Here is a 25,284-nt window from a genome sequence, read left to right as displayed (position 1 = left end):
AAACATAGCCTGCTTCATTTTTGTTTATAGTAGAAAAAAATTTAAAGTAAAACCCCGGTATCCACGCAGAATAGGTTCTAAGTCTACCCACAGATAGCAGAAACTGTGGATAGCAGCTATAGATATTCAGCACAATATATAGAAGCAGATGGCTCAGTGCAGTGTCCAGGCCATGCTGTTACAATCCATGTCACTGCACAAGGTATGAAGCCATCTGTTTCTGGCTCTATAGACTACTCAGAGAACAGCTTATCAGTGGGGGACAGGTATCAGCCCCCCAACAACCTTATAATGAATGACCTATCCAAAGGATAGGTCATGAATATAAAGCCTCGAAAAACCCCTGCTGCTAACCATGGCCTAATATGGGCCAAAGGAGACTTTATTTGGACTATATTGTGTGAATGGAGCCCTATGGATTCATTTGTCGTGTACCTAGAGCTCAGACACAGTATGCACAGAGTCTACCATAACATATATATTACTATGCATTGAGCCATGTGTATGTAGATGATTAAGAAATGACTGACATTCTTGCTACATCATAACCAAGGTTTTGCAAACATTTCAATTCCAGTAATTTCGACTAAATGCTGTATACAGAAAAATTACTTTTATGGATTATACCCTGTTTAGCCTTTTTGGCCATTAGATAGATTGAAGAACTCAACTATAATGTCCTGTCATTTCTACTCAAGGATCCCTATAAAACCCCTCTGTATTCTTGTATCAGTAACAGAGTAAGATGTAATCTTTTAATGTACTGTATTACAGAATACACTGAGTTCGAGTCTTTGCTAGGAAGTTGGCAAGGAGAAGGAGGTAAGTGAATGGACTGCTATGGCTTGCTCATGAACATGCCAAAAATCTGTTCGAAACCAATTGCTGTGAAGAGTCCATGTGAGATGCAAATGGCATAAACACAGCTCTCATCTTTTTTGGCAGGATCACAAATAAAATAATGGCCTTTGCCAGCAGCTGTAGTATATGAATTCAGGGATCATACAGCTTCTGTTCTGTTTATTGAGAACTTACAGCAATAGAACAAATCCATCTACAAATACAGTATATATCCAAAGTGGAAAGTATAGATGCAGAGAGACTATAGATGTTACAAATCACTTCATTCTTGCCATCCATAGCTATAGACTGTATACTTTGTTCACCATCAGAAATGAATTCCTTTTTTTTGTCTACATTTGGCAAGGTCATGCAGAATTTTGCCATCTATAAGACATTTGTATCAGTTTCTTGTGTTTCTGTTCCATGATAGGAGCAGGACATTCCCAGTGGTAGCCATCTTCCCCGCGTTGCACCATTTTGGCGGTGGATCGCCAGCTCCGAGAGTGATATCCGGGACCAGCCATCCGTACTGTGAGTGCCTATTTAAGTCTCCCAAGCTTGTCAAGCTTCTAAGACATCTATAGAAGTACTGCGATTTTACAATGTATTGTAATGCTTTAGCATTGTAATGCATTGTATTAGTGATCAGACCCCCTGGGATTCTAGACACATAGGGGTCTAGAAATAAAAGTTTAAAAAAATTAAAAATTCAAATAACCTTTATTATTCTAGAAGACATATAAAAGTACATAAAGTGAAAAATATACATATTAGGTATTCCTATGTCCAAAAACACTTTGTCCACAAACTTATCGTATATACTCGAGTATAAGCCTAGTTTTTCAGCAGTTTTTGTGCTGAAAGAGCCCCCTCGGCTTATACTCGAGTCAGGCAAAAAAAAAATAAAAAAAAATAAATATATATATATACACTTTTTTTTTTTTTTTGGGGGGGGGGGGGGGGAAGGAGAGGGGGTCTGTGACCAGCCGCAATCATAACTTATAGAATTTCCCATAAAATAGTGGGGAAAAAAAACTTTAAAAAAAATAAAAGTTCTAAATCACTCCTTTCCCTAGAATACATAAATGAGAAAATTACTGTGAAACACACATTAGGTCTGAAAGTGCCCGGTCTACTGAATATAGGGTATCTGCAGTGCTCCTGTTCCGTCGGGAAGAGGTTAATAGCACTGCAGATACCTTATATTCAGCCAGACTGAATTCCAAGTGGGGGAAGAAAAATCAGTCCTCAAGCTCAGGTAAGGGGCAGACAGACAACCAAAACACCCCCTCCCCTTTCCCAGCACCTACTGCACCCAAAAACTCCGACCATTTTAATTTTTGAAATTTTCCAGTAGCTGCTGCATTTCCCCCCCTCGGCGTATACTCGAGTCAATAAGTTTTCTCAGTTTTTTGTGGTAAAATTAGGGGCCTCGGCTTATATTCAGGTCGGCTTATACTCGAGTATATATGGTAAATAAGAAGTACATCTGGCCCAGCAAAAAAGGACACCTTATGCAACCCTGTACACAGAAATATAAAAAATTTACAGGTGTGAGAATACGGCAACTCCAAGTTTTTTAGATTTTTTTAAGGGGTTAACACATAAAAGCCCCCCCATAAATCTGTTATTCCTGGAATTGTATGGACCCGCAGAATACAGGTGATGTGTCCTTTTTTTGGTACAGTGAACACTACATAAAGTACAGAAAAAAGTACAAATTGTCCACCAAAACGTTCTGTGAACGGAAAAATAAAAAAAAGTTATGTCTTTTAGAAGGCAGGGAGTGAAAAAACGAAAATCAATAAGTCTGTGAATGGTAGGAAGGAATTAAAATGGTTTTCAGGGACTTAATGCTCAAAGTGGATGGACTTCTAGATACAGTCATTGCACAAAGCACAGTGCTGTGTCTGGTATACAAAGAAAGGCCACAACACTCAACCAAGCTCCACTGTCCTTTTAAACAGCTGAACAGCAGGGGTGCCAGTAATCTGATCCCCACCGATCTAATGTTAGTGACTAGAGATGAGCGAGTACTATTCGAAACTCCAGTTTCGAATAGCACGCACCCATAGGAATGAATGGACATAGCCAGCACGTAGGGGGTTAAACGGCCGGCCACCGGCAAAGTCTTCGTGCCAGCTGCTTCCATTCATTCCTATGGGTGCGTGCTATTCGAAACTGGAGTTTCGAATAGTACTCGCTCATCACTATTAGTGACCTATCCAAAGGATACGTCATCATTATTTAAGACCTATAAAAACACTGTAAGGCTAAGGCCCCATGTAGAGGGCCGTAGCGAAAAAGTGCTGCAGGAAAATCGTGTTAGAACACATCATGGTTTTTCCTGTATTGCTTTTCACATAAAGTCTGCAAAGTTTTCCTCTGCAGACTTTGTTTCAATTATACCTATAGGGAAACCACCAACATTTCAGCAGGTCTAATTGACATGCTGCGATTTCCAAAAATTAGATTTTTTTTTTGAAAACACAGCATTTCCGCTGTGGGAATTTTTGTGCAATGTGAGGATGGAATTTTCTATAATTCCATCCACTTTGTAGGGGCTGTAAAATGGTGTGGTTTACGCCACATGGGTCCCCAGCCTTACAGACTGTCTTAACTGAGTTCACACGGGGTTTTTGTGACCAGATTTTGACTCAGAATCCGGATCCAAAAAACACCTCCCATTGACTTCAATGGGAGCCATTCACTTCTTTTTTTTCGCTAGCGTTTTTTTCCCCGCTCGTGGATAAAAGAAGCAAGTTGCCCTTTCTTGGGCCTAATCTGGAGTGGAATGCTAGCCGCAGGAAGCGTTGTTTCTACTGGATTCTAAGGTGGCTGCCGCAACAAAATCCGGTCCGAAACATCCTCTATTCACCTTGTTTTATAGCACAGAGAACATACGGTAATAATATTGAGGAGGGCAGTACTTTGTGTACTTTACTTTTTAACAGTATTATTGATATTTCACATAATTATTACAGAGTGAATACAATCATACAGTGGGGGTCTAATGGGATTTAATATTCATTATTTAAGGATATAGTTTCTGTAGGCCATTGCCGATATCCTGTACATTTCTTTATAATTACTATTACTTTTATTTCTCTCTTTATTTGCAGGTTTTGTAGCCGAACAGATTGCTGACAATAAAGTGGAAGATAATAACTCCCCTTTGGTGCCAAGATAAAATTGTTACAACCATATTAGCCCGGTTAATAAAAAGGATTTTAGTGGAATTTTCATGTGCTGCAGTGTATCATATATTGATATTTTCACTCAACAATCCACACTTGGATAAAATTGGATTTTTCCCGGGATTTATTGTATATAAAATAAAATTGCAAAGAAGATATTTAATATTTACACTGCAAAATCAGTACAAATTTATCATATGTAAATGCTGAAATAATCTGTAAAAATGCATACTTATACTATACTGTGTAAAAGAAGACTAAGTTTATCTTATGTAGAATAATGCTTTCCTTCCTTTATGATTTGCTACATGCCAGTTACAAATATGTTGTCTGTGTCTAAAATCTAAAGATTACCCAGCAGCAGTCAAGGAGCAACTAAGGCCAGCAGCAAATTTCAGCAAAAGGAAGGAGTACCCTAGACCAGACTATGAATACACAGCAGGAGTAGATATTGATGGTTTATCTGTAGGTCAGATCACCAATTGTGGTGGGGGTATGAAACCTCGCACCATCACCCATCTGAAGTGATTCTGAAACTGCACAGTGTATGGAGGAGGCGGCAGACAGTGCCATAGACTGTGTAGTGGTCATGCATTGATATAAATAGAAGCTGTGCAGGAGCACCCCACTATGGCCACTGCACAATCGATAGAGCCATCTGCATTCAATTCTGAATAATCTGATATTGCTGCCTGTCCTAAGGATAGGCCATTAATATCTACACCTTTGGTATTCCAAAAAGATGACTACTACAAAAAATTCCAATATATATTCAGCTGCAGTGTTAAATATGCATGCAACCCCTTTATATGCAGTGAGAGGAATTTATCAACCCTTCTCCACATTAGTTTTCTGTTGTAGATGGGGAACACTATGCAACACAAAAGGCCCTTTCTTGCGCCAAAAGTGTAGGCATCCCCCAATTCTATAAATGTGAGTGGAATGAGGTTAGCTAGGCTGGAGAAGCGTCGGTCCATCATATTTTATTAGAAATAACACTCATTAGTTATATATGAAATCTATCCCAGTCCCTAGATCTCCATTCTGGCGCATGCGCGTGTGCCTTATTTATTAAGCCTCTTGATAATTCAGTCCGCACCTTGTACCAGTTGGGACCTTTATTAAGACTGACATACAAAATGCCATCCTTAATAAATCTTCAAAATGATCAACCTCCAGGAGAACAAACTAAGTGGCTAATTCCATTTTTAGGTAACAATATAGCATAATGAGACAAAAGACAGGTGCCTGATATACAGAGCAGCAATGGCCGTATCCCACCAAATACCATTGTATCACAATTACATTAAAGGGGCTTTTCATCAGCGATAGTTATTCACAAAAAAAGCAGTATTCAACCTGGCAATCCCTCGTGACTTTCTGTGCTTGCTGGGTTCACACTGGTTTCTACTTCCTGTTCTTGTCAGCCAGTCACCGACCTCAGTGATTGGCTGAGCAGGCACTTCCTGTGTGTTGGAACAGGACTAGGAAGTCGAGTCCAATTGGGACCTGGTAAGCACTGAAGAAGTTGATATTTTTTATGATATGAAGAACCATTTTACGCCTCATCTCTGCTACGGCAGTGCACAAGTTCTACAATAAGAAACCCTCTGCCATAAATAAATAAAATAACTGGGTAATAACTTGTGACCTGGCAATACATTTCCTGTCCTCAGTTGTTGCTTCTGAAATGATAGCTAAAACATTATTCCTTGCTCCTGAACATTCGTATGAACTACTCAGAGGCCATAACCGTTCAGAGAACATACCACTAAGAGACATAAGGCAACAAGCATGGTGTCAGGATGGATGAGTATTACTCGGCTGTCAGCAAACACATTCATCAAATGACTGCTTAGCCGTTTATGCTCCATTCCGACACTTGTTCTAACCTCACACACAAAAAAGTAGATCTTGCTTTTTGACCGAATCTAAGAGACACATTTCTGAGTTTTCTCTTGGCGAAGGAAGAAACCAGAGCTGTCTTGTAAACGTTAAAGGGGATGTGTCACCAGAAAATGACCTTTGTATTAAACCACGTTTTCATGTTAACGTATTTTTTCAGGCTTTTTGATATTTTTGACTTGTTACTATCTATATGTCAATTCACCTTTGTAGGGGTTTGCAGCTGCTTCGTAGCAGTCACCTGATCTACATCAGAGACAAGACCGCTAGTATTACGATAGAAGATAACGCCTCTGAAGAGAGTACCACTTAATACCCATAATTGCTTCCACAGCTGACAATAGATAATGTCACAGTCTATGACCCGCTCTTCCTGCCCCAACATGGACCTCCCCATTGATGACAAGAATGCAGGAGTTTTGTAGCCCAGTCTGAATAGACCGGTGACTTGGGAGATGGGTAAATTCCTTTAACTTGTTAAGTTAAACTTTGTACCATCTCTATAGTATCATAAATTTATTGGAGAAGATCAATTCTAAGACGTCTGAGCGCTTGGACCACATCATGTCTCCTACAAGTCTGATAAATGTGGACTGCAGGAATATCCATTTAACAATTGTCTTGTTCATAACTACACACTGTATATAAAATGTCTTATAGATTGTAAACCTTTCCTACTTGTATCTGGCTAGCCAGGTAGTTCTTTTGTTAAATTTTGTACTAGTTGTTATAATTGTATTATGTATGTAAATCCCTCCCCAAATGTACAGAATAAATGGTGCTGTATAAATAATTCTAGAAAGAAACCAAAATGAACTGGTGCAGAGTAATGTCTAACATTGTTCTCTTACATAATGAAATTCTCATAAGGACATCTCTATAGAAGATACAAGAAGCAAAGTTTTCCTTTTCAAATATAGACTGAAAATTCCTGTCCATCCCATGATCCTTTATTAATATGTGATCTAAGTAACAGGAACCTTTACTATTGTAGGACTCTAAGAAGGTTCCATGTCATCTCTGCTGTAAGACTCCATGTACATGACCAAGTGTGCATACGATGGCCGTACATATGATCAGAATGTGCAGTAATCCAAGTGTCATCCGAGTGTATTCTATGACGCATTCACATCTATGGAGGATTCTGATTCATTCTGTTCTGATGACATGGAGCAGGATAGGACCTTTTCTATAACCGTCCAGGTCATCGGAATGGAATACATTCGGATTTCACAACGAGTGTCATCCAAGTGCATCCGCTGCAAACTCAGCCCCACATCAGATATACACTCGCATGGGGTTTAAACGTGTATAATGTAGATTAATAGGACCTACCTAGGTAATGAGGCATACTGTCGCTCAATTCCCTCAAAACTGAGGTTGCGGGATCCAACTGGCCCTCTTGCAGGCACCTGCAAAGATATAGATAATAATAATAATAATAATACATTTTATTTATATATTTATATAGATAATATAATGAAACTTATGGTGCAATTTTGGCCATTGACTTGCAAAACATCAGTATGGTCTGTGCAGAATGTAAAGCAAAAATACACAAGACAACAGAGCAAACCTGGATTCCCTAGCCCTTAGATAGGACTTCTTGCTATTATAGCTTTTTTTTTTCTCAGAGGCATTACTAAGCAGAGCTGGCAGATCGATGCAGCAATTTCAGTTTTTCTTCTCCTTTTTTAACAATGTGAACTGATAAAATGAAGTGCACCCAAAGGTGATGGCCCAAATAGCAAGCAGGAATGCATTAGAAAGAACAGCAGCTGGCAGACATCTTAACTCCTCTGCAAGTAGATTAAATTGCTCCACCATAATATTATATGGCTTGACTCTTTCCATAACACCCATAGAAACGAATAGAGTGTGCTGTGCACATGCATGGCAGGGCTGGCAGCTATATCACAGGTAAGATAGGTGGGTGGCTAGTCCAGATCCATCCAATCCATCAGCATTCTCTTACAAAGCTATATTGATTTATTCAATTAAAATATACATAGGCAGCCATAACACTGGAGCTTTACTCCAATTTCCATGTGCATAAATGTACCAGAATTGAGTGGGTCATTTGGATGAAAGTGGCATGAAAGAACAATATATACTTGGATTCTTGAGACGCTGTAGTAGTTCATATAAAGGTTTATAATGTTTCACAACAAAGTAAAAGGTTATCTAAGGGTCTGTTCACACGGTGGAGATGGAAGATCGAGTAGGATGCTTACTTTGTCCTGTATCCGTCTCTCCCTCTCACTGAAAATCGAAGCAGATTCAGGGCAGAATTTGGTGCTTATTTTGAGGCTGAATGAGCACCAAAGTCCGCCATATGTACACACCATTCCAAATTCAGCTCTGCTACATTTCTATATTCCGATCTATAGCACTAAACTCTATGCAGGTGAATGAAAAGCTGATATGCCTTTTGCCTTATTGTTCAATTGGCAGCATAGCTTCCTTATATAAGAAAATGATGCTACTCTATATCCTCAGATGATACAGACAGCCAAGAAAGAGAAGTCAGGGTGAAAGCACTTCAGCTATTAACACTCAGCTAGAACACTAGATCCGCACTCCAGTTTGTTTTCCAAGGGGTAACCTTCGCTGGCAGATGCATAAAGCACTATGAAAAGCCTCACGCAGGGAGGGCAAACAGCACGACTACAGATGCTTTTAGGCCACTTTTAGCTCTGTTCCCGGTTTCACCTGCACAACTAGTGCTGAAGCTTTGAGTGCCTTGTTAAAAGGACGCTATTAGTCTTTTTTTTTTTTCCTTCTCTCTCTCGGTAAAAGCAGAAGTCTCACTGAGGCAATTTCAGTGTCCCTGCATTAAGAAATGTTCCTGTGTCTTGGCATTGCTAGACCCAGCAGCTTTTGTGAGGGAATATGTTAAAAGACCTCTCAGCCGCCTCCCTATCCCCAGATTAAAGCTCCAGCCTCAATCAGCCCTGTATATGGAGGTGCATTAAGGCATAAGTACTCCAAAGTAACTGCTTTTTAAAGGCTGGTTTCTAATTGTCGATAACCTTAATAGCTTTTCGCATGTGGGCATGAAAGGCCTAAGCCGGTGGCATCCATAACTGATGTGTGCATTTCATGTATTACTCTGAATCCCCAAAAATACATTTTTATTCTTTAGAAAAGCAAATGGAACAAATGGAATACATCTACAACTCAATAACCTCAAGTCTCAGCACCTGGCTAGAAAAAACGTAGTCTCCAATACATAGACAAGGGCGACTGCGGTGCGAATTTAATCTCAAACTAATATCTATTATATATGTCAATTATAGACTGATTTTAATAACATTATATATTACATGATCGTGGAAATTTCGTTTTGGCATAATATTTCTATAAAGATCACATAATGATGGCGGATCCTGACAAATATACGGAGATGACTGACACCTTTATCTTTTCCAGCAGAATGTCACAGATTTTATAGGATGTTCACGGATTGATGGGCACATAGTATTCCCTACAGCTATCTTGCCCGACTCGCCCACACACACATACAGTCTTGGCTCAGCCGAGCAGTACATGTTCACTGATCCGATAAAGGGGACACAGCCACTGCCAGACGTCTCTGGTAGCAAATGATGAGCAAAAGGACTGCGGAGCTGAAATGCAGCTGCCTGATCCTCATCTCCCCGGACATCAGTCATCTGAGGATTGCACATATAAGATACACAAGATGGTCAGACAAACTCATTTGTCCTATACCACACCAGACCAATGTGTATGGTCGGCTTGAGCATTAAAATGTTTGCTACTACTGACAAACATCAAAAACAGTTTTACATGAAGTGTAAGAGAAAAATTAACTCTACTTGCAGGTAACCCTGTACTTACAGATAACCCTATAAATGATCATTCAGATGTTGCAACGCAAGAGGAGAGCCAATATTGATATACAGTACATCTTTTTTTGTATTATAGAAACCCAAGGACCACTAGTAAATAAGTCAGAGCTGGAGAAGAAGGGTTACCATTGAAAACGATAGGCCATCCATCAGAGCAAACATTGAAAAAAATATCACAGTTTAGGGGTTTTCAGCCCCTGGTCATTTTATATATTGACTAGCTGGTACCCGCGACTTCGTCTGCGGTGATTGTAGAAGTGGGTATATACAGGCGTGGGTAAGGTTTTCGTAGTGCGTATAAGGTCTGGGATATGAAATGTAAGTTTGTATCTTGGTTTTGCTGTAATTCAGAGAATACGTGAGACTTTTGTGTTGAAGTTAATTTGTATTAGAGCTGCTATATACAGTCCTATGAAAAAGTTTGGGCACCCCTATTAATCTTAATCATTTTTAGTTCTAAATATTTTGGTGTTTATAACAGCCATTTCAGTTTGATATATCTAATAACTGATGGACACAGTAATATTTCAGGATTGAAATGAGGTTTATTGTACTAACAGAAAATGCGCAATATGCATTAAACCAAAATTTGACCGGTGCAAAAGTATGGGCACCTCAACAGAAAAGTGACATTAATATTTAGTACATCCTCCTTTTGCAAAGATAACAGCCTCTAGTCGCTTCCTGTAGCTTTTAATCAGTTCCTGGATCCTGGATAAAGGTATTTTGGACAAACAATTCAAGTTCAGTTAAGTTAGATGGTCGCCGAGCATGGACAGCCCGCTTCAAATCATCCCACAGATGTTCAATGATATTCAGGTCTGGGGACTGGGATGGCCATTCCAGAACATTGTAATTGTTCCTCTGCATGAATGCCTGAGGATTTGGAGCGGTGTTTTGGATCATTGTCTTGCTGAAATATCCATCCCCGGCGTAACTTCAACTTCGTCACTGATTCTTGAACATTATTCTCAAGAATCTGCTGATACTGAGTGGAATCCATGCGACTCTCAACTTTAACAAGATTCCCGATGCCGGCATTGGCCACACAGCCCCAAAGCATGATGGAACCTCCACCAAATTTTACAGTGGGTAGCATGTGTTTTTCTTGGAATGCTGTTTCTTTTTGGACGCCATGCATAACGCCTTTTTTTATAACCAAACAACTCAATTTTTGTTTCCAAAATGAAGCTGCCTTGTCCAAATGTGCTTTTTTCATACCTCAGGCAACTCTATTTGTGGCGTACGTGCAGAAACGGCTTCTTTCTCATCACTCTCCCATACAGCTTCTATTTGTGCAAAGTGCGCTGTATAGTTGACCGATGCACAGTGACACCATCTGCAGCAAGATGATGCTGCAGCTCTTTGGAGGTGGTCTGTGGATTGTCCTTCACTGTTCTCACCATTCTTCTTCTCTGCCTTTCTGATATTTTTCTTGGCCTGCCACTTCTGGGCTTAACAAGAACTGTCCCTGTGGTCTTCCATTTCCTTACTATGTTCCTCACAGTGGAAACTGACAGGTTAAATCTCTGAGAACTTTTTGTATCCTTCCCCTGAACAACTATGTTGAACAATCTTTGTTTTCAGATCATTTGAGAGTTGTTTTGAGTAGCCCATGATGCCACTCTTCAGAGGAGATTCAAATAGGAGATCACCTTGCAATTGGCCACCTTAAATACCTTTTCTTATGATTGGATACATCTGGCTATGAAGTTCAAAGCTCACTGAGGTTACAAAACCAATTTTGTGCTTCAGTAAGTCAGTAAAAGGTAGTTAGGGGAATTCAAATCAATAAAATGATAAGGGTGCCCATACTTTTGCACCGGTCAAATTTTGGTTTAATGCATATTGCACATTTTCTGTTAGTACAATAAACCTCATTTCAATCCTGAAATATTACTGTGTCCATCAGTTATTAGATATATCAAACTGAAATGGCTGTTGCAAACACCAAAATATTTAGAACAAAAAATGATTAAGATTAATAGGGGTGCCCAAACTTTTTCATAGGACTGTATACGGTGTTGTGAGAAACTTTACATAGTGACTTTGGGACAGAAGTATTTGAAGTTAACCCTTTCCCGCCGATGGCATTTTTTGATTTTCTTTTTTGACTCCCCTCCTTCTAAACCCCATAACTTTTTTATTTCTCCGCTCCCAGAGCCATATGAGGTCTTAATTTTTGCAGGATAAATTTTTCTTCATGATGCCACCATTAATTATTCTATATAATGTACTGGGAAGCAGGGAAAAAATTCAAAATGGGGTGGATTTCAAGAAAAAATGCATTTCTGCGACTTTCTTACGGGCTTTGGTTTTACGGCGTTCACTGTGCAGCCAAAATGACATGTCCCCTGTATTCTGTGTTTCGTTACGATTCCGGGGATACCAAATTTATATGGTTTTAGTTACATTTTGACCCCTTAAAAACAAATCCAAAACTGTTAATAAATTTTTTTTTGAAAAGTCGCCATATTCCGACAGCTGTAACTTTTTTATACGTGCGTGTACGGGGATGCATAGGGCGTCTTTTTTTGCGGGACTGGGTGTACTTTGTAGTTCTACCATCTTCAGGAAATGTTATTGCTTTGATCACTTTTTATTCAAATTTTTATCAGAATCAAAACAGTGAAAAAAACGGCGGTTTGGCACTTTTGACCATTTTTCCCGCTACGGCGTTCACCGAACAGGAAAAATATTTGCATAGCTTTGTAGAGCGGGCGATTTTGGACACGGGGATACCTAACATGTATGTGTTTCACAGTTTTTAACTACTTTTATATGTGTTCTAGGGAAAGGGGGGGTGATTTGAATTTTTAATCCTTTTTTTTTTGTTTTTAATATTTTTTTTTACTTTTTTTTTTAATTTTTTTTTGCATTTATTAGACCGCCTAGGGGTATTGACATGGGTGGGTGGTGTCGCGGATTGTCAGAGCGGTGGGGGTCGGCAAACATGGCTGCTGCGGAGCGTTAACGAGAACCTCCTGGAGTATCGTTAAGGTGAGGGGCAAAGTGGTAAAGTATATGTATATGAGATTGTGTGGGGTTAGGGGCGAGGCTGCAGAGGGCAATATGAATTTTGTGGCTTGCTATGGTCCAAAGTGTGTGAGATTGCAGAGATGGTGATGTGAGTTTGGGGTTTGTGGGGGTCCTGTGAAAAACGTATGTGCGCTATTGTGACGAAAAGTAGCCTATTGTGCAATGGGGTGTATTAACTATGTTTGTGGACAATTTCAGCCAAATCGGTGGAGCGGGTTTTGCGTGATTGACTAACAAACATCCGAACACACAAACCCACAAACATCCAAACTCACAAACTTTCACATTTATAATATTAACTAGCTGGTACCCGTGACTTTGTCTGCGGTGATTGTAGCAGTGGGTATATACAGGCGCGGGTAAGGTTTTCGTACTGTGTATAAGGTCTGGGATATGAAATGTAACTTTGTATCTTGTTTTTGCTGTAATTCTGAGAGTACATGAGACTTTTGTGGTGAAGTTACTTTGTATTAGAGCTGCTATATATACGGTGTTGTGAGAAACTTTACATAGTGACTTTGGGACAGAAGTATTTGAAGTTAACCCTTTCCCGCCGATGGCATTTTTTGATTTTCGTTTTTGACTCCCCTCCTTCTAAACCCCATAACTTTTTTATTTCTCCGCTCCCAGAACCATATGAGGTCTTAATTTTTGCGGGACAAATTTTTCTTCATGATGCCACCATTAATTATTCTATATAATGTACTGGGAAGCAGGGAAAAAATTCTGAATGGGGTGGATTTCAAGAAAAAATGCATTTCTGCGACTTTCTTACGGGCTTTGGTTTTACGGCGTTCACTGTGCAACCAAAATGACATGTCCCCTGCATTCTGTGTTTCGTTACGATTCCGGGGATACCAAATTTATATGGTTTTAGTTACATTTTGACCCCTTAAAAACAAATCCAAAACTGTTAAAATTTTTTTTTTTTTTTTAAAGTTGCCATATTCCGACAGCCGTAACTTTTTTATACGTGCGTGTCCGGGGATGTATATGGCGTCTTTTTTTGCGGGACTGGGTGTACTTTGTAGTTCTACCATTTTCAGGAAATGTTATTGCTTTGATCACTTTTTATTCAAATTTTTATCAGAATCAAAACAGTGAAAAAACGGCGGTTTGGCACTTTTGACCATTTTTCCCGCTACGGCGTTTACCGAACAGGAACAATATTTGTATAGCTTTGTAGAGCGGGCGATTTTGGACGCGGGGATACCTAACATGTATGTGTTTCACAGTTTTTAACTACTTTTATATGTGTTCTAGGGAAAGGGGGGTGATTTGAATTTTTAATCCTTTTTTTTGTGTTTTTAATATTTTTTTTTACTTTTTTTAAACTTTTTTTTTTTTTTTTTTTTTTGCATTTATTAGACCGCCTAGGGGTATTGACATGGGTGGGCGGTGTCGCGGATTGTCAGAGCGGTGGGGGTTGGCAAACATGGCTGCTCCGGAGCGTTAAAGAGAGCCTCCTGGAGTATCGTTAAGGGGAGGGGCAAAGTGGTAAAGTATATGTATATGAGATTGTGTGGGGTTAGGGGCGAGGCTGCAGAGGGCAATATGAATTTTGTGGCTTGCTATGGTCCAAAGTGTGTGAGATTGCAGAGATGGTGATGTGAGTTTGGGGTTTGTGGGGGTCCTGGGAAAAACGTATGTGCGCTATTGTGACGAAAAGTAGCCTATTGCGCAATGGGGTGTATTAACTATGTTTGTGGAAAATTTCAGCCAAATCGGTCGAGCGGGTTTTGCGTGATTGACTAACAAACATCCGAACACACAAACCCACAAACATCCAAACTCACAAACTTTCACATTTATAATATTAATAGGATAGGATGACTTATCCATACTTGAATCCCACAACATCCGACCCAACTGCCTTCAGGCACCGGAAGCAGCTCTGCTCCTATTCAACTAATAGGGCCAGAGTTACATCCAATGTACAGCAGTAGGCGCGGGATACTGCCGCTATGTGCCTATTACTTGGAGCAGAGATGTGTCCAGCCCTGGCCTTCTTTGTAGCTTCTGGCACCCGGAGGGGGATGGATCTGCCGATTTATGCCACAGAACAAAGGTCTAAACATCAGAACAGATTCTATTGTGGACCATGGTGAGATGAGGCGAATGTTCCAGAAATGGGATTCCTGTCTTTCCGTCCTCCAGCACTCTCATATACATTGGCTGTTTACTACACAATCATTTTTGAGATATCCAGACAAAATACCATACACAAAAACAACAGAAGGGAATAAAAGCACAATGTCTTCCTCCTACATCTGTGTGTGATTTGATAGACCAGCTGCCGCTTCTCCTAGCGTTTATGGGCAAGTTAAACCTTGGAATATATGAATACATTTTTTTTTTTGGACGGTATGTCTTATTAACCCCTGCTGTGTAATTGGGTAAAATCTTGAATAAGGTTTTTAGTAAGAATTGCATTTGCACTTTATTAAAAGATCTTGAGAATTTTCTTAAATGAACATTACAAACACATTAGCAATATTTGAATGAGGCAAAGGAGGCCCCAAAGCACGGATATCCCTCTTATATCCAGGCAGCACACGTAATCTGTATTCTATATTCACCCAAAAACTACAATAACAATGTACTGAATACGGTTATAATAAAATTAAATTACTTCTGTAAGTTTTCTTTGTATCGTATTGGCTGTATAAGACACAGATCCACCAGATGTTCCCGCTAGTCCAGTATAATAACAATATACACTTTCTAATATTACCGCTACCTTTTAATGTGCCTAAAAATCAAGACATATCCAAAGTACAGTAATACCTTGCGAATACCTATTATCATACATAGCACAACTACAGTCAATGAAGATAACAGTAATACTCAGAGGCTTAGCCTTCTGGGATGTGACCATATACCCTGATCCCGTATGGTGTCACCGCTGCTGATGCTATCCACACTCAATGATCCATCTACAGTGCTTATGGCGGGGCTAAACATTGCACTGGAGCTGCCAGGAATCTGTTGACCAGGGCAAAGATTCACGGATTTACAGAATTTGAAGGTATTAGTAGCAAGAAACATATTATTTCTGACTACATACATATTCTATACTAGTACTTATTTCTCCTGTCTAGGTCACTATCTATCCACCCTGTACAAGGCTGATTTTACACAATGCTTTTTTACTGAAGAACAGTGACGCTAGGTTCACACTAGCACCCGGAGTCCGTTCTCAGCTTTCCGTCTTCTGCATGCGTTTTATGCTCTCTGCTGGGAAACCGTTTTTTAAAAATCGGACACAGAGTACTGCATGTCAGACTCTGTGTCCGATTTAAAAAAAACGGTTTCGCGGCGGAGAAAATAAAACGCTCACTGGCGCTCACGGCCAGACATCTTTCAAACCCATTCAAATGAATGGGTATGAAAGAGTCCTGCAGGTTTCCGTCTCCTGCTCAGTTTTGTGCAGGAAACGGAGACCTTCATGAACGGAGACCGGTTGTGACCGATGTGAACAAGCCCTAAACAGTTTTTAATGGCAGCACATGTTGCTATGCACTTCACTTGTATGCTAAAGACCAGTAAACCAGAAGATTTATATACTGCAAGAGAGTCGAAAGTGCGCTGAATTCAGCACACAGTCAGCTTTCCCATTATGTGCCGTGGGACTGGAGATATCCGTGCCATTATAACAGTACTGCCCACTGTCAGAAGGGCGTTCCTGACAGTTTACATGGGCTGTGAGAAACTCCCCCCCCCTCCCCCCGCGACAGTACTCATCCTTAGCTCTGCACTGTCAGAGTGGTTATTGCTTACTGCCCAGCGATGAGGATAAGCTGTGAGGAACGCCCCCCCATGACTGTACTCATCCATAGATTAGTATTGGGGGGGCGCTCAGTGCTATGGACGAGTACAGTCAGGGGGTGTTCTTCACAGCCCAGCTAGATTATCAGAAACTCCCATCTGACAGTGGGCAGACATCGGTAACAGCATGGATATCTCCAGTCCTGGGGAACATAATGGAAAAGCTGATCGAGCGCTGAATTCAGTGCACTGTCGGCTTTCTAGCAGTATATACACTCACCGGCCACTTTATTAGGTACACCTGTCCAACTGCTCGTTAACACTTAATTTCTAATCAGCCAATCACATGGCGGCAACTCAGTGCATTTAGGCATGTAGACATGGTCAAGACAATCTCCTGCAGTTCAAACCGAGCATCAGTATGGGGAAGAAAGGTGATTTGAGTGCCTTTGAACGTGGCATGGTTGTTGGTGCCAGAAGGGCTGGTCTGAGTATTTCAGAAACTGCTGATCTACTGGGATTTTCACGCACAACCATCTCTAGGGTTTACAGAGAATGGTCCGAAAAAGAAAAAACATCCAGTGAGCGGCAGTTCTGTGGGCGGAAATGCGTTGTTGATGCCAGAGGTCAGAGGAGAATGGCCAGACTGGTTCGAGCTGATAGAAAGGCAACAGTGACTCAAATAGCCACCCGTTACATCCAAGGTAGCCAGAAGAGCATCTCTGAACGCACAGTACGTCGAACTTTGAGGCAGATGGGCTACTGCAGCAGAAGACCACACCGGGTGACACTCCTTTCAGCTAAGAACAGGAAACTGAGGCTACAATTTGCACAAGCTCATCGAAATTGGACAATTGAAGATTGGAAAAACGTTGCCTGGTCTGATGAGTCTCAATTTCTGCTGCGACATTCGGATGGTAGGGTCAGAATTTGGCGTCAACAACATGAAAGCATGGATCCATCCTGCCTTGTATCAACGGTTCAGGCTGGTGGTGGTGGTGTCATGGTGTGGGGAATATTTTCTTGGCACTCTTTGGGCCCCTTGGTACCAATTGAGCATCGTTGCAACGCCAAAGCCTACCTGAGTATTGTTGCTGACCATGTCCATCCCTTTATGACCACAATGTACCCAACATCTGATGGCTACTTTCAGCAGGATAATGCGCCATGTCATAAAGCTGGAATCATCTCAGACTGGTTTCTTGAACATGACAATGAGTTCACTGTACTCCAATGGCCTCCACAGTCACCAGATCTCAATCCAATAGAGCATCTTTGGGATGTGGTGGAACGGGAGATTCGCATCATGGATGTGCAGCCGACAAATCTGCGGCAACTGTGTGATGCCATCATGTCAATATGGACCAAAATCTCTGAGGAATGCTTCCAGCACCTTGTTGAATCTATGCCACGAAGAATTGAGGCAGTTCTGAAGGCAAAAGGGGGTCCAACCCGTTACTAGCATGGTGTACCTAATAAAGTGGCCGGTGAGTGTAAAGCCACATGTACCCGAGGACATAAAAGGTCCTCTTTAAGCATGGAGGTGGAGGGTAAACTTTAACCCGTGCCCATTCCTAACACAGTGGACTCAATAATACACATAAATAATATTAATAAGTAAATTAATACTATGCTTTGAGCACCACTGTTGTAGATACAGCTCGTAATACCTAATTTAGCGGTATCAATTCTCTTCAATTTGTCTTTCTATTTTATGTGACGATACTTTAATAAAGCCATTTATTGCCTCACAATTGCAATTCAGCCACAGTTAACACACACAGTTGTGCGGTGAAGTCTGCTCTACTAATCCAAATTAATTTGACTTTAATCTGCTTTAAGCTTAGTCAGACCTCAAAACATGTTTCTGTGTTGTAACATCTGTGCTAAAACATTTTATTATATTTTCAGCCTTCGTTGGAAGAACAAATACTCAATAATGAAACCCAATTGTGTGCAGCACCTGTTTACACTCTGAAACAGATGAAATGACTAAAGGATAGAGCTCTCGAAATGTTGTGCGGCTCTTCTTCAAGACTATTGTAGCAGTACTTATGAAAAGTATTGTCCTAAGAAGCGTTACTCTCTGAATTCCCCCCACTGCGCACTCCACTTCCACTCATACAGCACAGATGACAATCTGACCTTTCTCTATGCAAGTCCTCCATGGACACTTTTTCACCATTCTAATTCTAATTGTTCAGGTGTACACTTCAGATCCACAAGTGCTGGAAATGACAATGGTCCTTATGAGAAATCTGGAATAAAGCAGGACTGCCTCTGTGTTCTCTAGATCAACGCAAGTCAATCTGTGTTACAAATACAAGCCACAATAAGATAGGGAAAATTGCTTCTTATGGTTGATTCTTGCTCTCTTTAACATGCGATTTGACTTCCTACAGAAATGCATTTTTATTAAAGGGAGTTATCCAGTTTCTCACACTGGTGGCCTATCCTATATCTAGGATATCCCCATAAGTTTCATTCGCCAAGATAGGTAAAACAAACCAGACACATTAGTATCAGTTAGTGACCATTAATGTCCGTTTTTTTTGTGTTTTTTTTATTTTATTTTTTGTTGTGCTTTCTAAGCAGACATGTGGGCAGAAATAACGGACAGCATAATGGACGACCGTCCATTACCATTTGTCACAAGGCGATTAGCCTTAACAAAAAATAAGAACAGTTCACATCGGTCATAAGTTTGTTATTTTCAACGTCGCAAAAAGTCCTGCACCCTTTGTTATTCTCTTCGACAAAATAACAGGTCTGTGACAGATTTGGTGAAAATGGACACAAACAGGTTGAATCCCATTGAAATCCACAAGATTTTTAACAGATTTGTTAGTGTCCGTTGTTAACAGATGCCAGCAACGGACGCTAACAATGGCAGTGTGAATGTTCTCTTAGCCCTCCTATGGCTATGCTAACAGAAAAATAAACGTTTGATGAATTTTGTAAGCCAGAGATGGAAATTTAAAAAAAAATAAATAAAAATCACCAAGCCTTAGTGCCCAAACAACCTTGTGCCCTGAAAGGGTTATAGGACACGTGCTATAGAGCGACATGACCATTATATTTTTATCTCTATATACAAATCTTTCCCCTACTAAGTCCCTGCAGATGAGCTGATGAAACTCACTGGTCTCTCTTTGAAAGACGACATACACATTTAGAAAAGTTCCACGGAGAAGCAGACCTGCCCTGGAATATCTATTTTTATTGCTTTGAAAAAATAATAAAATAAAATAAAAAAGGCATCTCCTGCTGACTTGGTAAAGAAATGGAGTCACTATAGAAACAGTGATTATGATCCAATTTTTCATGTAGTCAAATTCATGCCGTACATCTGACAAGCTCTCTGTAGTATTGGTCTGGATTCTAGATAGTGCTAATGATGCATTAGTAGGTCTGGAAATGCTATTAGAAAAACATAGGAAACCTCCGTTACAACCCTATAACAGTGATAAATGATGGGGGTTCACATTTTACTATGCAAATGAGCATGTGGAGAGATGGATGTTAAGGAAATGTTGGTTTTTACGCTCTTAAAAACACATCACTCATGTGGACAGCTTACCGTTTACTTGCCCTCTAGCAAATATCCATCTTTATTGCTCACCTCTGGATTTTATGCCTTTAGTCCATATTTAAGAGAAACTATATTTTGTGTATTACAGTAGTAACTGATCCACATATAAGAGACACATCACGGCAGCGATAGGACTCCATGTTGTCTGCCAAGCTTAACTTTACTTTATCAATCACTAATATGATGACTCTCCATGGGTAAGACATTAAGGTTTTATGTCGTATGGTTTAATGCTATGCTTTAGGCACATGAACATTACATTTTTGTCTTTGTTCATTGAACAAACCAAAAGAAAAAGTGACAGTGTCTAATATGGCTACAAGAACGTTGATCAGGGGTTTGTATACTGACTGCTAGATTGGAGTCGGGAAGAAATTTTCTCCCCTGTAATGGGGCAATTGGCATAAGCCTTATGGGGTTTTCTGCCTTAATCTGGATCAACACTGTAGGGGACTTTAGGGTTATAGGTTGGACTTGATGGAGTGATGTCTTCAACCTCATCTACTATGTAACACCTCTATTTTGGTGATTGACATCCCCCCGCCTACTGATGTCACTGGGTAACAGCTGTAAAACCCATGCATGACAATGTCAATCACCAAGTAGGTCAAGTGCTTATTGCGCGACCTGCACTACCATCCTGGTGACAGGTATAGTATTTGCCCAAGCAGAAGATTTTTACAAGACCATGGTTGGAATACTTGTTAAAAGTTCAACAGCACAAACCATCTGTTTCATACCCTAAAAGCCAATGACAAGTTCCCATTAAATTTTATTAGTATCCTCCAGAGGTTCTCAGGTCCTGAAGGCCATGATGCTTGGCCTGGTGTCACACTCAATTCAGAAGATGTGGTGTAATAGACAGATCGCCAAACTGTACAGAAAAACTTCAACCATGTTCTTGATCTAGCGTATGAAGAGTAGGAGCACCTTAGATATCTCCACCTCCTCATGTCCATCTCCTACTTATATGTAGACGGGAGAAGCAGATACTGTAGGTAGTATATTCCTTCTGAACTTTATAGTAATAGTATTATAATGTAATGTCTAATAAATCCAAGGCCACTGTCAGTAACAAAAAACCTCAAGGTGCGTATATGGGCCTTTAGTCTTGTTGGACTGCAGGATGTCCTCAGTCCATCGGTATTGCTACAGCTAACTAATACAAGGAATAGATACAAACAAAATTTATGTAATTCATAAAATTATAACATATGCAGATTTGGTTTTGTTCTTTTTTAGAAAGTACGAAAATTCATAACTGTAGCTGGTAAGTATGTTGGAGCTCTAGATTGTAAAGTGGAGGACAACGTGACAATATGATCACAAGGAACCAATGTTTTGTTTCTAGACCACACGGTCTAGTCTTACAGGTTTCTCTGCCGCAATGTGCTATCTCTTCCTTCCCATCTAATCACTTCTAACCTCATACAAAGCTATTCCGATACCAATTTTCACCTAGCAGGCTGGAGTTATGCCTTTACACCATTTAATCAAAGGAATGACAACCAACAGCCAAGTGTGAGAGAGTTGGCAGCTTTTCCTAATCACATTTCTCAATCTTTCATTTATGGGAAATGATGACAAATAAATGGACATGGAAATCTACACTTTGAAGAAGAACAGATGAAAAAAAAATGGCCAGAAAAACTCATGATGAGGGGTTGGGAATGTAACATGGGCGAGGGAGACAGACACAGAGATGGTGATCAAGAAGCACAAGCACATGCAAATGTAATGAGATGTTCCTGTCAAATATGATAATTGCGTGGTATGATGAGAGAGGCTTTTAACGAGAAGAGGTGATAGACTGGCTGCAAATAATCCTTCAATTCCGTCACTTCTCACTGTATGTATTACAATGTTACAGTCTGGAAACCTATTAGACAATATAGCTGTTTAAATACCGTATAACATTACAGGCATTTTCTGCAACTAATCAGATTGTGAGAAAAAAATAAATGAATCTCGCACCGTGTACGGGCAGCTGGACCGCCAGTCATGTGTTGGTAACAAATACTCATGGAAAAGCTCCAGTGTTCACATCTACCCATAGATGAAACTGTATTCTAACTATATCTGTACGCAGCCACATCCACAGCACTGCCCTAGTGCACAATGTTACTAAGAACCTGGACATGTGCCTCAAATTCATCACATCGGACAATATTTTAACTTGAACAACATCATGATTTGGTAAATCTTCACGAGGGAGGTATCAAGTCATAGACATCAGATCTACCCTCAGACATGCTGATTAATAGTACAGGTCCAGATAAGACTGATACCCCAAATGTACAATCAAGCATCATCAGATTTCTTAATAAATATACCATCCAGCAACCCAAGTAACACATCTATTGTAAGAAACTACAGATTTCCAGAAATTAGGTTTTGGCCAACAGACAAACACAGTATAAGAAATTACTAACAAGCTAGAAATATAAGGGGTATGGACATGACAAATATGCTGACTGCGTACAGGGGATTTCCAAGAGTTATCTTAAAGATAACCAGAGCCGGCTCCAGGTTTATATGGGCCCAACTCTCATGGCCACAGTGTGTTTCTGTGAATGCTGCCACAGCAATATACCTGGCATTGGGTGGCTTTTATTGTTCCTAACCTTCTGTAATCATTATAGATCTTTCCACACACAATATAAAGTCCCTCTATACCCCCACACAGTACAATGGCCCCCCTTTTGTTCTCACACATTCTACAAAGCCCCCCATATGCCTCATACTGCATAATGGTATCCATATTCCCCCTACAATATAATGGCCCCCAATTGCTCCAACACACAATATAATGGCTCCCTTGTAGCTCCACATACATAATGATGTATTCCCCCACACAATATTATGGTCTCATTGTGTCCCAGGTAAAGCATAATGATACCCTTCTACCACCATACAATATTATGTTGGTTGTTTTTTTTTGCCCCCATTAATGGTCCCTTCCCTCCCTCCTGGCTCCATATGCCCAGGTAGCAAGAGGTACCTACAGAGTTCAACAGCACAACTCCTTGGACTCTCCACTCCTTCCTGGCGTCTGCACATAAGTCTGAGAGTGCTAAAACAAGGGGCAGACAGTACCTGGAACTGTGAGTGGTAAGTACTATTGTCTGCAAGCACTGTGCACTCCCCTACCAATTACAAAGATTGAAGCCCATCTGTATTGATGTAGGTGCTCATTGCAGACCCACGGTGGGCATCGATAACCACGATACAAGGTTACAAAAACTAGATAATTTCACACAAGAAACTATTTGCACACAATGCATTGAAACACCCAATGTTCGTCCTCCAAAGATGATCTTCTGCATAAGATTCCCTTCCTATTCTATGGACACATGCCTTCTCTGCATATAGAGATAGCACAACATTTTTATCATTATAGTATATAAGTAATGTAATATGCCCTTCTATATTCTGCCTGGTTATTTTTGGCACTTTCACCATCTTTTTGGGTTGAAATAACAAATCGTAAAACCACCAATAGTCTACTTTAAACTGTATTCTCAGCTGGATCAGGGTCATAGCATTTAGGCTGCTGCCCACGGAGAACTAGACAGGAAAAGGCCACTAATAGTGATGCGGGACATTCGCGTTTATGAGCATGCACTTTATTTACAAGCCGAACCCTCGTGGGAGGAAATAAGATGTCTGTAACATATGAGAAGACATGGTTTCTTGGCACTTGTGGAGCCGGGTCTGTTCTATATCGATGATCAGGAAACAATATGGTTTTATTTCTCGTAAACAAAACAATATTTACTTAATAGAATTAAAAAGTAATAGCAGAAAGCTATCTCATGGGGACATAGCAGGAATGGACACATGCATGTTTTTCCTTCCATAGTCCCTATGGAGGGGAAGGAAGACTGTTCACAGGAGTTAGCTAAAGAAATATAGTAAGAATGATGCTGGAGCTTACAGCTTGGAATACAGTGCTGTAAAGACAAGGCCAAAAGTTGCATAAAAATAAGATTTTAATATCCGTTCCAAATTGGAGCATGTGTTGGATAGATTGTTATTATTACTTATTAGAATAAATATTCCACTAATACATTGTAAATTACATGTAAGCTCCCCATGATGTTTGGAGATGAAAACAACGCAGCCAAGCCAGCATACTTTAGCAGGCCATCTACTTACTAAATAGATAGTGGGACTGGTTGTCTCAGGTCTGAGGTCAGACGCTGGCCATACACTTCAGCTGACTGTCTACCAGATGCTTGTTTGGAAGGCAGCTTACTTCATCAATCCCCCAGGCTTCCAAGCCAAGTATTCATATGTTCTCAATGGGAAGAAGGGAGAAAGCCAGTGCCAGGACCTATGCACATAAGTCACCAAAACCAACAGAAATAGGCAGTTTCAGCACACATTAAGGTGTATGGTCAGACAAATTCCTTTCAGTCCAAGCATGGCTTGCTGGTTTCTCAGCGGCTTTGAGATCCATTCTAGTATACCTAGTCAAGTACTAGAAATATTCCCATTTACTATACACGAGAGTTCACCTTCTAACCATTATTTAATTACCCAGTACATCCCTTCTCTATCCCTCAAACCATGTGTAGATTGGTGGGGTGGACAAAGGGAGCCTTGGACCCACAGGCCCTATATCAATGTCAGTCCCAAAGTTGCATAAAACTCAAGCACCAAATAGAACTATACCAAGGATACCAAGCCTCCTCAGCTCCAAGGACGACTACCCATTCCTACTGATACATGTAGGTACAAACGACACGGCCAAAAATGATTTACCAACTATCTATAAAGACTTTGAAAATTTGGGGAAGACAGTGAAGGAACTGGATGCGCAGGTAGTATTCTCATCAATCCTCCCAGTTGATGGTCATGGCATCAGGAGATGGAATAGGATACTAGAGGTAAACACCTGGCTTCGACGGTGGTGCCGAGAGCAAGGATTTGGATTTTTGGACCATGGCGTGAATTACCTCTACGATGGACTCCTTGCTAGAGACGGGATACATCTCACAAAACCTGGGAAAAACATATTTGCCAGAAGACTTGCCACACTCATCAGAAGGGCTTTAAACTAGAA

The 25,284-nt window shown here is 40.4% G+C and overlaps 1 protein-coding gene across 1 annotated transcript in view; it reads right to left on the bottom strand.

Annotated features, from left to right (window-relative positions):
* Positions 1–25,284, bottom strand: part of PARD3B (par-3 family cell polarity regulator beta) — a 799,946-nt gene that overhangs the window by 66,778 nt on the left and 707,884 nt on the right. The window contains exon 22 of the mRNA XM_075284374.1: positions 7,281–7,357. Coding sequence (XP_075140475.1) covers positions 7,281–7,357 — 77 coding nt within the window. The remainder of the gene's footprint in view (positions 1–7,280; positions 7,358–25,284) is intronic.

This window comes from Leptodactylus fuscus, chromosome 8 (genome assembly GCF_031893055.1).
Source record: "Leptodactylus fuscus isolate aLepFus1 chromosome 8, aLepFus1.hap2, whole genome shotgun sequence".
Classification (NCBI taxonomy): domain Eukaryota; kingdom Metazoa; phylum Chordata; class Amphibia; order Anura; family Leptodactylidae; genus Leptodactylus; species Leptodactylus fuscus.
This window is presented reverse-complemented; position numbering and strand designations above follow the sequence as displayed.